At 44.1% G+C, this 16,666-nt stretch overlaps 1 protein-coding gene across 2 annotated transcripts in view; it reads left to right on the top strand.

The window, feature by feature from the left end:
- Positions 1-16,666, top strand: part of LOC137429850 (uncharacterized) — a 92,458-nt gene that overhangs the window by 5,521 nt on the left and 70,271 nt on the right. For both annotated transcript variants that reach the window (XM_078779915.1, XM_078779914.1), the window contains exon 5: positions 4,638-4,762. In XM_078779915.1, coding sequence (XP_078636041.1) covers positions 4,638-4,762 — 125 coding nt within the window. The remainder of the gene's footprint in view (positions 1-4,637; positions 4,763-16,666) is intronic.

The following is a 16,666-nucleotide window of genomic DNA, read 5'->3' as shown; positions in this document are numbered from 1 at the left end:
CGGCACAGTTCGCCTCCACGTCTACAAGGGCGCGTACGGGTCGCACCTTGGGCCTCGCGCGCTTTGTAAGCCGCGCTTTGCTTTGCCCGCTTTGTTTTGCAAGGAGGTGTGCGCTGCAGCAGCTGTTCCCGGTACGCGACGTGCACGTTTGGAACACGTCAGCCAGGGGTTCGTTCAACCGCCCGTGTGTGGAGAAGTCGACCTTCACCTTGGTCTGGAGGGGCCCAGAGACATTGTGAGGGACAGTGACCATTGAGGGGTCGTGAGTGGGGAAAGGGGGGAAATTTATGAGATGGCCATCTTAGTAAGATTGTTGATGGATTGTTGATTGCTGATGATGGATGGAGAATATATTATTAAGTAATCCGGATCCTTGGTGTGGGGTTTCTTATTGACTTGAATTGTTGTGTCTTTCATATTGATTGCGTTACGAAAGCGTATAAATCATATATCTTTCTGGCGAGGTCCCTCCCACGGTCCGGGGGTCACCAAGACCAGGTAGTTACCGGGAGGACCACGTAACAGAATTGGGGGCTCGTCCAATTGAATTCCGGGATCTAAAATTGTATAACATCATAAAATAATTTTTTTTAGTAATTAAAATTAATTAATTAATTATTAATTGGTAAATTTTTGAGAAATTATGGTAAAGTCTTGGGTGAAGGTTAACAGGTGTTAACGATAGTCACCATGGCGTTTGTTGCACAGAACTTTGCGGTAACACCTAGTGAGGCACAGTTCCGAGCGTTACTAAAAGCGGACCTCTTGAAATTGGCCAAACATTTTAACTTGGAGGTCCGAACTAATTTGAGGAAGGCAGAGTTGCAGACCACGGTGATACAATCTATGGTGGGATTAGGAACATGGGACGAGTTAGCCTGGCAGTGGCTACCCGAAGAACCAGAAGACGTTGAGATCCGGAAACTGGAGTTGCAATTACGGAGCCAGGAACGGATCAAAGAAGAAGAAAGGAAAGCAGAAAAGGAAAGAGCAGAAGAGGAAAGGAAAGCAGAAGAGAGGAGAGAAGAGAAACAAGCAGAGGAAAGGAGAGTGGAACGAGAACTCCAGGAAAGGTTAGCAGAAGAAGAAAGGAAAGCAGAAAAGGAAAGAGCAGAAGAAGAAAGGAAAGCAGAAGAGAGGAGAGAAGAGAAACAAGCAGAGGAAAGGAGAGTGGAACGAGAACTCCAGGAAAGGTTAGAAGGGAGAAAAGCAGAGGAGAGGAGAGCTGCCAGGGAACTCGAAGCAGAGGAGAGAAAAGCCGAAAGGGAGTTGAAGGAACGTGATCTGGCGCTTCAGCAAGAAATTAAATTCAAGGAGCTGGATTTAATGAGAGAACGGGGAGAGGTACCACCCTTGCTGATGGGGTCGACACCTAGCCAGAACACCTGGGAGGTGGGCAGACATGTGAGGCTGGTTCCACCCTTCAGTGAAAAGGAAGTCACTCAATTTTTTCCACACTTTGAGAAAGTGGCTCGACAGTTAAACTGGCCGGAAGAGGCCTGGACCATACTAGTGCAAAGTGTGCTGGTGGGTAAAGCTCGAGATTTATTCGGCGCTACCAATGGACCAATGTGCAGATTATGAGGTATTGAAGAAGCACATCCTCAAAGCCTATGAGTTGGTTCCTGAAGCTTACCGGCAAAAATTCAGGAATGCCAGGAAGAGGGAGAGTGAGACCCATGTGGAGTTTGCCAGAGTGAAAGAAAACATGTTTGATCGGTGGTGTGAGTCGAAAGGAGTCGAACGACTTCAAAGCATTGCGTGACCTGATGCTGGTGGAGGAATTTCAACAGTGTGTCCACGAGGACATCAAAGTGTACCTGCAGGAAAAGAAAGTACCAAAGTTGTGGGACGCAGCCACCATGGCAGATGATTATGCCTTAACACACCGGATAGGGGTCCACACACCTAGCTCCTCGCCTAGACTTCAGCAGGGGAGTTATGGAACACCCGGTGCGGAGAACGACGATACATGGCGGCGGCCTCGAGAGGATTATGGGGACAACGCGTATACCCCAACTGTTCGAAATCGGAGGGCTACGGGCCCAAGACAAACTTATTTCCCGGGGGGCCCGAGGCAGACCACGAGTTTTTCCTCCGGGCCTACTTGCGCCTTTTGCAAAAAACCTGGACACTTGATGTCCAGTTGTTACCTCATGAAAAGGGACAACCCAGAGCGGAGTCCGACTATTACAACTCCGAATGCGATGGCTAGCGTAAGAAATCGCCCACAGAAGAGTTACCAACCATTTATTTATGAGGGGTTTGTCTCACTCGAGGGAGACTTGACTAACCCAAGACCGGTTAGGGTTTTGAGGGACACAGGAGCCCATCAATCCTTAATGCTTGAAGGCATTTTGCCATTGTCAAAGAGTACCGCAACTGGTGATAGTGTTCGGTTACAAGGGATCGGTGGCTGTGTTAGTGCCCCACTTCATGTCATCCATTTGGAATCCGATTTGGTGTCAGGACCGGTCACTGTCGGTTTACAAGCCACGCTTCCTGTAGAGGGGGTATCTGTAATTATCGGGAATGATTTGGCCGGGGGGCAAATTTATGGTAACCCGAGGGTGGGTAAAGAGCCCTGCAGGGGAAATAACACCACCCCAGCTCGGGATGGCGACAAAAGTTCCAAGTTATTCGTAGGGGGACTGAACTTCAACTCAGACGAAGAAGTTCTGACCTCTGTCTTCAACAGATATGGGCCGCTGGTGGAAGTGCGGGTGGTAAAAGAGGGAAACGCAACGGTCAAGAGGGTTCGGCTTTGTCACGTTTGCAAGCACAAGAGACGCCAGGGAGGCAGAGAAGAATTGGAATGGTAAGGATTTGGAGGGTCGGACCATAACAGTAGGGAAGGCATTTCATAGGCGTCGAGAGGTCTACAGAAGAGGACCACTTGGCGGTAGTTTTGGTGTTGGCAGCAGCCGATATTACTATGGAGGCTCCCAGAGTTACGGCATCTCCCGAAAGAATGATTGGCAGAGGACTGGCCGAGAAGGAGACCGCCAGTCAGGGGACTGCTGGGACAAGGGGTCCCACCGTAACTGTTAGGAGTCCGGAGAAGTTGAAGCACTCTATATACGGCGGAGCCGCCGAGCCTGGGCTCCTACACGGGCTAACCGTGAACGCCACGTTCTTAAAAGGCGTCCCGGTAGGGAACGTTCCTACACGGACTAACCGTGAACTCCACGTTCTTAAAGGCGTCCATGTAATGAACTTTCCTCCCTGGACTAACCGTGAACCCCACATTCCTTAAGGCGTCCATGTAGTGAGTACTCAGCTGGGCCTCCATCCAAGAGCAACTAGAAGTGGTTGACGCTTGGTCTAGAGGGAATTACCTTGGAATCTCTGGGGGGTTTTGGTGAAAGTTTGTTGCTTTATTTTTGAGATGCGATAATTGTGCCCGGGGGGAACTGATGATTTGGGGTATCGGGTTTGTTTATCAAAGTTGGCCAGCCCAGAAAGTTTTCGCGGGGTTCAAACTTTCTTTCTTGAAGGGGGGGAGTGTTACGGATCCCGGATTTAGGTGAATTACTATTCATGTCATTGCTTATTAATGTTTATTCTATTAAAGGTTGTTGTGGTTAAATGGTTAGAGAGGCTCCGGATAACAGGAGACCGGAAACGGGATAGTGAACCGGAAGAAGAAAAGAGAGACACGAGGTCCTGGAGAAGCGGCGATCTTCTTCTTCCTCGCCCAGCTCCGACGCGAGCGGTGTCGATATTGAGCAGCGTGGGGGACGCTGCGTTTGAAAGTCCGTCTGGCGAAAGGAGTTACCTGCGCGGGGTAATTACCGATTACACGTCAAGTTGCCGTGGGTTCGTGCACGGAACCAAGCGTCTGGCACAGTTCGCCTCCACGTCTACAAGGACGCGTACGGGTCGCACCTTGGGCCTCGCGCGCTTTGCAAGCCGCGCTTTGCTTTGCCCGCTTTGTTTTGCAAGGAGGTGTGCGCTGCAGCAGCTGTTCCCGGTACGCGACGTGCACGTTTGGAACACATCAGCCAGGGGTTCGTTCAACCGCCCGTGTGCGTAGAAGTCGACCTTCACCTTGGTCTGGAGGGTCCCAGAGACATTGTGAGGGACAGTGACCATTGAGGGGTCGTGAGTGGGGAAAGGGGGGAAATTTATGAGATGGCCATCTTAGTAAGATTGTTTATGGATTGTTGATTGCTGATGATGGATGGAGAATATATTATTAAGTAATCCGGATCCTTGGTGTGGGGTTTCTTATTGACTTGAATTGTTGTGTCTTTCATATTGATTGCGTTACGAAAGCGTATAAATCATATATCTTTCTGGCGGGGTCCCTCCCACGGTCCGGGGGTCACCAAGACCAGGTAGTTACCGGGAGGACCACGTAACACAATGGACTACAAAATGTAAATGTTTCATGATATTTGTTATATTATATCACCTTTATCTATCAATATTTTTGAAATGATCAAATAGCTGTATTGAAATATGTTGAAGAAGTCAAAACTTTACATGGGGTGTACTTACTTTTTCACGTGACTGTAGATCGTGCTCAGCACATGAATCGATAGTTTAAAAGACACTTCTCATGTCCTTTTTTTCTCAAGACTGCGTGGACTAAGGTATTGAATGAACTCTCTCATTTATTGTTTAATTCTCAGAAACCCCAAAGAATGAAGATCAAATGGACTCTTGTTTGGTTCCTCATTCCAACATGGATACAAGCCTTGAAGCCAGACTTTGCGTGCCTCAACCTCACGTTGGTCTTTCAACCGAGGAGCTGCAGGTACATGAGGGAGTTGAAAACGAGCGTATTGTTATGTCTGTGGGGTAGAGATTACCTTAGACAGGTAGATTTGTGTAGGTAACATGCTCCGACTGTCATGAAGAAGAAGAACCACCACCATGTAATAAGTAGAGGCCTGTTTAGCCCGGATGTCGGATTAAGGTGTATCTTCGTCCCCATTACGAGGAATGGGGCATGTTAACTTATCGGGATTATGTTAACTACTTCCCTGTTCGTAATTCCCTATGTGATTGATCCTTTGTCCCTTATGGCACCGCAATAGACACGAGTAAGAATGCCAATTAAAGCACATTAAATAATAATTTTAAAAACCGACTGGAAGCCAGTTCTGAGCACTGCCGATGGGACGGCAACCAGCTACAGCACACATCGAGGTCGGGCAGGCTGAAGACACGCCCCGAGGAGCCGTGATTGGTCAGGGCGTAGTAAGGAGGCGCTCACTGATTGGTGAAGGAAGGCCGAGGAGGAAGCAGCGCACTGATTGGCAAGGTACGACCGATGACGTCGGAGATGGACTGCGCGCTGAGTGGTGGAGAGCTAAGCCTGTGGTGTTGGCCAGCAGGAATTCGAGGAGAGGCACCGATTACGTCACGCCGGGACCAACAACGAGAACTCAAACGGACATCTTCTCTCTCTTTCTGTTTCTCTTTCCTCGCTCTCGCCTTCCTCTTGTTCCCGACGGTCGTGCTCGCTCTGTTCCTGCCTCTCGCTCGACTCTTGCTGACGGTGATCCCTTGACGAACGACGAGCTGGGTTTTACCAATGCGGCTGAGAGGCAAGCTGCACGCCTGCCGTTCGAGACGGACCGTGAGGCCTGCTTCGCGCCGGCGCGTGCAGCCTGGTGAACCAAGCGGACTGCGGCCTTCCTTCCCGCCAAGCACAGAGCCGCGTGCATGGGGCCGACGTCAGGAATGGTGAGATACACCAGCCAATCTGAGCTGAGTGCACTAAATAACCACACGTTTTTATTTTCAGGTTATCTTTCACTTCGTCTGTGTTCAAGTTTGGTGTGGGGGACGTTCCAATTTAGGAACTTATTTGACAGTGTTTTTATTTTGTATTACCGGCATTTCTTTTAATAAAGCCGGTATTTTTGGACATTTTAAATCCGCTTCGGTGTTCGGGAACTTCCTGCGGACGACAGGTAAGCTCTTCAGTTTTCCCTTCTCTTTCTTCCTCTGTATATATAAAAAGTGGGCATTTGAACTGATCGTCACCTCCGAGTTAAAGCTTGCTTGGCCATTCGTGATCCCTGTGGTATTCACCTGGGGAAATCACATGACAGTATGTTGCTTGGAACAGTGATTTTCCTTCAATAATTATTTCTATGATTCTCTTGTATTAGCCTGGTGTTGGCTTAGCGGTTAGGGTGCCGGCTTGGGATCCGAGAAGCCTGATTTTGAATCCCGGTCGATTGCTGAATTAACACCAGGGGGGTTGACTCAGCCTGTCATCCTTCCGAGGTCGGCAAATTGAGTACCAGCTTGCTGGGATGAATGATCTCGGTGTGTACCCCGGTTTAGAATAGGTACACCGTATCCCTGCTCATCGTAAGAGGTGACCAAGGGTTGGCGTCAGGAAGGGCATCCGGCCATAAAAATTGCCTCAAAAAGGGAACCATGAGGTCATGGGGCCTGCAAGGAACCCCCGCTTTAGCGGGGAAAAATGGCCCCAAAACGATCATTCATTTCATTCATATATTCATATCTCTCTTGTCTCATAATGAAACATTTTCGAATGCCAGAACGTTGACATGTTTTTTAAATTGTGTGTCGTTCAATAATGTTTCATTACTAGGTAATAGAATGGTAGAATTCCAGGATTTTGAAGACCAGGAAATTGCCAAATGGTATCGACTTGAAATCTGATAAATGACACTTTTGTTTTCTCAAATTGATCAAAATTGTTTTTTTTGCAGCTACATGAATGTTTCAATTTGCAGCCACTGCTGCTTGTATTTATTTATTCATGCTACCATCGTGGCGCCACAAATAAAGAAATTCTTGTACATTCCTCCCTTCCTAGGACGTTGTGAAAATGGATCCGGCTGACTTGATCAATATTCCACAAAAGGAGAGTGTCGTCAATCTGTGCTAGGAAGAGCTGAAAACTCGCCTTATGCTCGTTGACACATTTGGCCGATCCAGAGGTTGTGGTCACAAGTGTGATGAAGGATATTGCCATGTAGTCCTGCCGCATGAGGCAAAAAAGGCCTTAGTTTTCAACCAACCGGGGCTGGAATAATAACATTTCTTTGCATACCTAGAATTAGTCTTTGATTTATTGAAATCAAAAAACAATGTGATGACAAGCTGAAAAGTGAGGGTAATTGGCATATGCCACCATTTTCCAAGATGGCCAACATTTTCACTTATTGAAGGTACTGTATAAGGTGCATTTCCATACTTGTAGAAGGATAAGTAAAAATAAATAATAATTCTTATTTGTGTGATGGAGTAGAGAGGCATTTCCAAAAAGCCAAGACTTGTGGTGAAATGCCTAAAGCAACTAATCAACCATCAGACAAGAACCATAAGGAAATGACTGAGCAAAAGCAAACGCAAGAATCGACAAAATAATGAAATCCAATTACTTGTTTGAACATTATCAGGGGAATGTTTTGTACTATACACCTGCATATTGGGATGCGAGTAAGTTTTTGGGATACGCGTAAGTAAGAAGGAAGATTTGAATCTATTCATGGATGGCTGGGCTTTCACTGCTCGATCGATAGTGTTCCAAAGACTAGGACCGTGAAATCTCATTGTATTAATGGAGTATGATGTGCGAGTGTAGGGTAAGAACAAATTGTTAAAGGATCTAATATGGTAATTGTGTGTCATTTATTGAGGTGAAGTAAGAGGAATAACTGCAGGGAAGAAGATCATGGACATGCTGACACATGATATCCCTGTGTGTGCAATTTGTTAAAATCATTGAGTCAGAGTGTTAAGTGTAGTAAAAAGAGGTGCAGGGTGGTCTCGAGGACAAACCCTCAAGGCTCTTTTTGAGGAACAATGAGTGAATTTAGCTTATTGTTGTGGGTGTGTGTCCATAAAATATTACAATAAATGAGGTAGGGTAAAACTGGGGTATTGTAAACAAAAATGGAAGTGATTGAGGGTAAAGGGATGAGCGAGGGAAAAGAGTATGTACAGTCCTTGGTTTTATTGTGGTTTAAAGAAAGTTTGTTGGCTTTGAACCAGGAGGAGACCTTTTTTTAGTTTGGAGTTTAAAGTGTTGACTAAGAAATCTTCATTTGATTTGGAGTATATAATTGTAGCATCATCTGCAAACAATATAAATTGGAAGAGGGAAGAAGAAGAATGAGTTATTCAGGACCAAGGAAAATGTTGAGGTCCAAGGATAGAGCCCTGTGGAACACCATGTGGAATTTGTTTCCAGCTGGAATCACACTTGTTAACCGTCGTGAATTGTTGATGGTTATAGAAATAAGAATTTGGCTTCATGAATGTTTCAATGTGCATTCATCTCAGTGATGCCATAAAACCTGATACTATAAAACTCAAGGTTATATAAGAGAATACTATGGTCAATTGTGTCGAAAGCTTTTGACAGATTAATAAAAATGCTCGCGGTAGACGTTTTGTTACAAACCGCATCGGTGAGTTTATCAACTAGTTGCACTAGAGCCATGCCAGTGGAATGTTTCGATATAAAGCCAAACTGTTTGTCGTAAAAAGGTTGAATTTAGAGATAAACCTTTAAAGACTGTTATAAACGAGTCTTTTTAAGATATTAGAAAAATAAGGAAGAATAGAAATAGGTTTGTGATCGTGATTTTTCCTATTTATTGCCAGATTTGAAGATGGGAATAATTTGTGTGACCTTAAGATGAGAAGGGACAGACCCACTAAGGAAAGAAAGATTGAAAAAAGGCAAGAGGTTGAGAAATAAAGGCTTTAATCACTGATTAATTGATTCCATCAAATCCACAACCAGTGCTATTGTTTAGCCCTTTACCGATTTCTATAATTTTGTAGGAATGAGTCGGTGTTATGAAAAATGAAGAGCCATTTGGGTTATTGAGATAATCAGTAAAATTTGTTTTGGTAGGTGGAATAGCAAAATGAGAACCTAAGGGAAATCTCTATAGAATCAAAGATAATCCTCTCTCCATCTATGAATTCACCATCGAGGAACAATCATTCTTGTTAGTCTGGCCAAAGATGAAGTTGATTTCACGCCATGTATTTTTGGTTCACGAGTTATCAAACAGTGACCACTATATTCGTCATGGGTGTGTGTCTGTCTGTCTGTGTCTGCAGCATTACTACCCGGTCTTGATGAAACTTGGGTGGGAGGTTGATATGATCTAGTTGTGTCCTGCCGAGAGTGGGCGTATTGCACCCATTGTGGGCGGAGCGATGCCCGAAAAATGTCTTTTTAGGGGGTAATCGAGTTCAAGCTACATCTTCTCCGAGGGAGTTGGTGGAATCTGACAGGGGTTTCGGTATTTGGTTAGGCCAATGTCATGTGTCTAGCCCCACTGAGCTCGATTTTTCATTTTTGCCCCAAGGTCAAGGTCACAAGGTCACGAAATTTAGAAAAGTCGATTTTTTAAATGGTTTTATTACATTGTTCGCTTCCTGATAGGGTGAAATGTCGTACATGATCTTATATTAATGAAATGAAATTGATGAAATTGGAAATGAAAATGAAAATTGAAGAAATTGAAATGAAATGATTTTAGGAATGAAAACTGCCACCTGCACTCTTGACCCCATCCCCTCCAGCTTTGTCAAGGCCTCCCTTCCTGCTCTCTCTCCACTTATCACTGCAACAATAAACTCCTCCCTGTCTACAGGCATCGTCCCACCATCCCTCAAAATTGCTGCTGTTACCCCCATTCTGAAAAAACCTGGACTCAACGCTGACACCCTAAACAACTTCAGACCCATCTCCAACCTACCCTTTCTGTCAAAAGTTTTGGAACGCGCTCAACTACTCAAGTAGCCACTCAACTCAAACATCACCTCTCTGCCAATAACCTGTATGAAACATTCCAATCTGGATTCCGCTCCAACCACAGTACTGAAACTGCTCTCCTCAAAATCACCAACGACCTTCTCCTCTCCTCTGATGCCGGCATCCTCAACATTCTCATCCTCCTCGACCTCAGCGCCGCCTTTGACACCATCAATCACACCATCCTCCTCACCTGACTTGAAACCACCTTTAACATTACCGGCACTGCCCTCTCTTGGATCAAATCATACCTCTCCGACAGACGCCAGTTCATCTCCATCAATAACTGCAAATCCCCCACTGCTCCCCTCCCCCAAGGTGTCCCCCAAGGTTCAGTTCTTGGCCCCCTCCTCTTCATCCTGTACCTGTCCCCCCTTGGTCACTTAATCCGCCGTCATGGTCTCCAATTCCACTGCTTCGCCGATGACATCCAGCTTTTCATCTCCACCAAGTCCGTCTCCACCGCCACCCACTCTATCCTGACAAACTGCATCACTGAAATAAAATCCTGGCTTCAAATCAACTTCCTCAAACTTAACTATGATAAATCTGAAATAATCATCATTGGCCCAAAAACGCTCAGCAAATCCACCCATAACTTTGCCCTCAACATCGACGGTTTCCCAGTATCCACCTCCCCTCACATCCGGAATCTTGGCATCATCTTTGACCAAACCCTCTCCTTCGACAAATACACTAAACAGATCACAAAGACAGCCTTCCTTCACCTGAAAAATATCGCCCGTCTCCGTCCATCCCTCTCCTCCACGGCTGCAGAAACCCTCATCCACGCCTTCATTACCTCCCATCTGGACTACTGCAACAGCCTCCTCTTTGGTTCACCTTCAATAATCATCAATAAACTCCAATACATTCAGAACTCCGCTGCCCGTCTACTCACCCATTCCCGGACCCGTGACCACATCACCCCCGTCCTTTACAAGCTTCACTGGCTCCCCATCCCCCAGATAATCCAGTACAAAATCCTCCTCTTGACCTACAAAGCCCTCCATAACCTGGCCCCATCCTACCTGACTGACCTCTCCAGACACACTCCCACCCGCAACCTCCGCTCTGCTGGTACCAATCTCCTGACCCTCCCCCCATGCGGACCAAATTCAGATCCTGGGGGGACAGGGCCTTCTCCATCGCTGCTCCCACCCTCTGGAACTCACTACCTCACACCATCAGAGACTCCTCACACCACATTCAAAACATCACTCAAGACCCACCTGTTCAACACTGCATTCAACATTTAACCCACAACATTTAACCCCTGACTATCTCTTCTCCTTCTCCTTCCTTTTGCTTTGATTATTTACCTGTTGATTTTTGTCTTTTTGCACTTGTTTTTTGTACTCTGTCAAAGCGTCTTTGGGCTTCTTGAAAAGCGCTATATAAAATAAATGTATTATTATTATTATTATATTATCACATACATCATGAAATGCAAGTTTTCCAACAAATTTCAGAATCTTTGACCTTTGAAGGTCACAAAGGTCAAATTTTCGAAGTTGTGGGAATCGAACCGAATTTTCGGTATTGTGTAGCTAACTAACCTCATAACATTGCTCATTGAGCATTGTCATTGAATACCACTCGCTCGTGAACCATCGTCGTCTCCTGACTTGTTAATACTCGTTTTATTAGCATCTAACATTTTGGTATAACAGTTTTTCTTTTAATAATGGATAATTGCCGTAAGCGCTTTGTGGAAATCCTTGCATTTGCATTTGTTTGCTGATGTTTGATGATGTAGATGTCGTTTATGCATCCTATTTTTGTAATTACACAAATTTATTATTAATTTGGATATCAAGGGTTGATTTATTTTGGGTTTGCAAAGTGTTTTAACGGAGAAAAATACTTCATAAGCAGAGTCGACCTGTTCAGATTGATAAACCTCACTCCAGTCAGAGGCGTTGATTTCTGAAATAAACGAATTGAGTGTTTTACTATTGATATCTCTGATGATGAGTTTTTTTTTGCCTATGGGCTGGTTCATTGAAAAAATATGGAGTGCTTTAAAAAAGAGGGAGATGGTCTGTGATGTTGACATACATTATTCCAGCAGTAATATTTTGATTATTATTCGTAGATATATTGTTATATTTGTGGCACACGGTAGAGATTACCTTAGAACAGGTGGTGGGTGGATCGAATATATCGAGCGGCTTGAACGGCTCGCTTGTTCGTTGTGCTTCGTCACCTACTTGTCTGGTTTGTGACTACCTCGCCTGCATCATCATCTGCTTTGACATCTCCACAGCAGAGCTAAGGCCCACTAAGTTGTTGTTCCCTTTCCCCGTCTGTGCTTGAGTCTGGTGTGTGGTGCCTTTGGAGCTATTTTATTATCTTGTATATAATTATTTATTTATCTGTCGCATTCCGTGTTTGCCAATTTTCTTCCCCGCTCATATTCCACTGTTTACCCTATGTCGGGTGAAGCTTCCATTTGTTGTTAGAAAATAAACCCCGTTAAGATTATAAGAGCCTCGCGTCTCTCCTAGCATTCCCACACGCACGTGAATCTGACCTTGTTTGACAGTCAGAGGGAGTTAACAGCCAATTCCGTCCATCTGTTCAGTGGCCGAGGTTAACCAGCCCTGAACATGACAATATTATCAATTACTATCACTTTGATCTTCATATGAGCCCAAGGATGCGGGGTAGCATCATTGGTTGAGGGTGTGACTGTGCCGCCGATGTAGTGCCCTCTGCTGGTTAGAGCAGGAATTTGGAATTTCTTCATGGTGCTGGCAAAAGTTCACCTCTTCTCGAAGGGCACCATACAATCTTTAACATCGACCAACGGATGCTGGCAGATGGGAAGCCTGTTTAACGTCTATCCAACACGTTTAACAGTGCAGACTGCTTTTGCTATGTGTGTGGGAAGTATACCCCTCGTACCCAACGGAAAATAACAAAACCAATCATCTCAAGGTCGCATACAAGTTGCAAGGTGAGCGACCAAGACAAGACATGGTGGTGTTAGGCCGATGACCGGACAGGGAGGTACGAAGTTCAGGAAACGCATCAATAATCCAGATACCCGAACCAGAAGCAGACACGCCCACCAATCCCAAACCTCATGCCGATTGGTCCCCCCGAAGCACAGTCAGAACACGTGACTATTCCCGTCGGATATACTGATCTCTATACTAACTGGATTGGAGGCTCGACGCCAAATCAACGCTAATCGGTCCATTCGCTGTGAAGTCACCGGAAGTAGATTCGTCGCCTTATTGGTTCCCCCAGAAAATCTGCGTCCGTTCATTGTCTTTATCAAAAGACAATGCCTGCTATATTTTATGAAATAATTTAATCGAAATTTCAACAAAACATTCGATTCAAATTGACTTTAGACAGCAAGTTGCTGTGAGGAAAGATGCCGTCTTCTACACATGTTGCTATTTTATATTCTGTAATTATAAGTTATCATAATTTGGCAATATCCTGACATGTCTTGGAGGAGAATAACAAAAATATTTACGATGACCATCATGTTTCTCTGCCTAAAAGTATAACTCAGAAGTTTGTTTTCACTATACTCTTCTGATTCTGATTCTTTGATAAATGGATGCAATTTATTTTCAATGGTACTCACTTCAGTAAGAATATTGTGCCATGTGGAATGAAAAAACAAAACAAAACCAACACTTGGCCACAATATGGTATACAAGTATTCTGCCCTACTTTGACAAAAGGAAGCAACTGCCTGAAAGGAGTTTTCTTGTAAATAAGGAAAATGTGTTTTTCTTTCTGCTCTTTGGCAGAGTTTCTTACTTCCTGGGTATAAAGTTTTTCAAACTGTACTCAAAGAAGACTTTTTAGGCAACCATGGTTGGAGATATGAATTCATATTTTTGTGTGAATTATGTCACTTGCTTCCTTTTGTCAAAGTATTATGGTAATAGTTCCAGGCCTAATACTTTGACAAAAGGAAGCAACTTTTCAAATTTTCTGATCACTCTGGTATGAAACTGTGCTAGATATATATTTATTGGTTTTGTGTGTATTTATTAATAATCCAAATTTGTTTACACATCAAGGAGTGACAGGGCGGGAAGGGGGTGATTGGAGGAGGGGTACTACAATATTTTGGCATGTGTAAAAACGCCAAATAATGCAACAAGTTTCAAAATATCTTTATAAATTCAAATTGTGTATTTTGCCATTCTTTCTCTTTCTCTCTCTCTCTCCCACACCCACACCCACACGCACACGCACACGCACACACATACACACACACATTCTCTTATATAGGCCTATTCCCATTTCTACTTTGCAGTCCATTTACTCTCTTCTCTCCTCCCAATTTTGCCCTCTATTATTAGTCTCTCTTCTAAACGTCTTTTCCGTGGCTGTGCTGAGGCGTTTTGCATCGAGAACACACGTCCGATAATACAAGATGATTTTCAGCGCCTCGAGATTGATAAAAATGTTGAAGGGGTCAGTTCAAATGCCGATTTTGTCAGATTAGTATATTATTATTTTTTATTTTCTTTGAAATATTAATTTGTATGATATAATGCATATACAAATTATATTTTCCAAGTAAATTAATGAATCGAATGTCTGAAATCAACTTCCAAATAAAGTGTCCGGTAATACAATACATTGTCATACAAAATCCAAGTTCCCGTGCACGTAACCCATGGATGTAGACTAGCCTAATTTTTTACACCGGCGATCATTAAATTTTAATCAAAACTGCCTCCAAATGATAATACAATCATACAACTACAAGCACTGAAGGGGGAAATAATTTTAACTCTACATTTAGTCATTGCTTTCAAAAACTTGCTTCAAGACTCTAACTCTAAACATTAGATACGTGTACTGCATTCTGTACACTGTACACAGCAATGTGTATATGGGACTACACAGAAACTGCGCACAAACACGACAGGATATAAACGTCTAGTAAATAGACAATAAACACGAGTTAACGTGAATTTCACTCAAAAGTCTAAAAATTGAATGCCTAATAGCATATTGAACAGTCAGGTACTTACATATCTCTCAAATGGGTGAAAACATCAGAGAATTTCAGCATTTTCGGGTGGCTTCACAACCAGTTGCACAAGCACAACACAGAGCAAAAACCATGAGAAAGCCAAGCTGGATAATAGGCGCTCTCTGATTGGTTAACTCCCTCAATCTGCCATTTCTATGCTGATATATGATTGGCTAACTAAGACCTGCTCAGTTGCTTCCTTTTGTCAAAGTTTTATGACAATATTTCTGTACTTGCTTCCTTTTGACATGTTAATATCTCAGAAATGGAGGGTCATGTTACTTTATTTTGTGTACGAACGTGGAGCATACCTCAAATACCCTAGAACAAGTGATAACTCAATTTCGACAAAAATGACAGTTGCTTCCTTGTGTCAAAGTAGTAGTGGGGCAGATATGTAACAAAAATTGCACAAGATGTTCACATCCGGCAGAAAGTTTGAAATTTTGCATACAGGGGTATTTTGACATGCTGAGTTCAAAAATTGGCGGATCCAAGAGGTCTGACCAATGGACAGGCCGCCATCTTGAATTCCAATATGGCTGCCAAGACGAAATGTTGATAATCCCTATCTTGGGTTCTAAATGACCTGTGGTGCTCAAATTTTGTACACAAGGGTATGTTGACATGCTGAGTTCAATAAGGCAATAATTTGAAATGTCTGACAAATGGTATGGCCGCCATTTTGAATTCCAATATGGCCGCCAAGACGAAATGTTGAAAATCCCGGGTTCTTTGCAAAAGCAATACCAATTCAATGGATCCCTAGTTGACAAATCATATAACAAGTCAAAGAGCTCATTTCAAAGTATATTTCGTACCAGTTGGCAGCCGTAACATGCTGCAAGCTTTTTTCCATCCGTTTTACTTCTCCTACTGCTCATATCGGAAGCATTGTCCAGAGCAGAAACATAGTTCTGTGCATGGTAGATTAGCAGCAGAACATTTGCAATTTCCAGCACACCGTTTTTTACACTTGCACTTGATCAGCTCTCGGCACCCTTTTGACGCCTCTGGCATTACTGTCCAAAATGGATGCCAGACATCATCTGCATTTTTAGCCCATCTCCAATCTGCAGGTGAAGGCAGCTCTGGGTTAGCAATTTGGGACTGTCCCCAGATGTGACCGGCCTGAAAGACTGCCCTCTTCACATGTTGACGCAGTGCCTCTTTTGTCGGTGGAATATTTTCCGATTGCCGATTTCCCTGAGCAAACAGCTGCTTGCGTGCTTCGTTCACTTTCTTCAGAGGGGAAGTTCTACTGTACAGAACAACGAAGAACCTCTCTATGTTGTCCATGTCATCATCTGTTACTTCCGCTGGTGCATGTGAGAGATGATTGAAGACCTCCCCCAAGTTTGGCATGGAATTCCATATGCTCCACACAGTCTTTTTGCCAATCCCACATATGGCAGAAACAGTATCGCATCCGGAAACAGTATGCAGGAATAGAAGCCCCCATGAGCGTTCAGGGCCAATGTGAGTCGCAATGTGCCTGAAATAGTTTCCATGTCCAAATGCCAACCACATTGCACAACCGTCCATAATGCTTGCCATTGCGATAGCCAACACAACCACATCCGTGTCTGTTGCATGAATGACGATACTTCTGTACCCCTGCTGATATGCATGCCAAGCATGTAGCATCATTCGTGAATCAGCCTCTTCATGCGTAGATGGTTGAATTTGAGAAACATCAGAAGGGGGCTTTGATTTAACCTCTTCTTCTAAGGTTGTAAGAAGTGTTTTTCCCTCTGGAATAGGCATCGTTTGCAGGGAATCAGCAAGGAAACTGAATAATGTCTTTTTGTTGGAATCTACACGAAGGAAGCTGCTCCAGTTTCGTGGCACGGATGTCTGTTCAGTCACATGGA

Source organism: Myxine glutinosa, chromosome 6 (genome assembly GCF_964187855.1).
Source record: "Myxine glutinosa chromosome 6, kmMyxGlut1.1, whole genome shotgun sequence".
Classification (NCBI taxonomy): domain Eukaryota; kingdom Metazoa; phylum Chordata; class Myxini; order Myxiniformes; family Myxinidae; genus Myxine; species Myxine glutinosa.
Note: the sequence above shows the minus strand (reverse complement) of the source record. Positions and strands in the feature narration are given on the sequence as shown.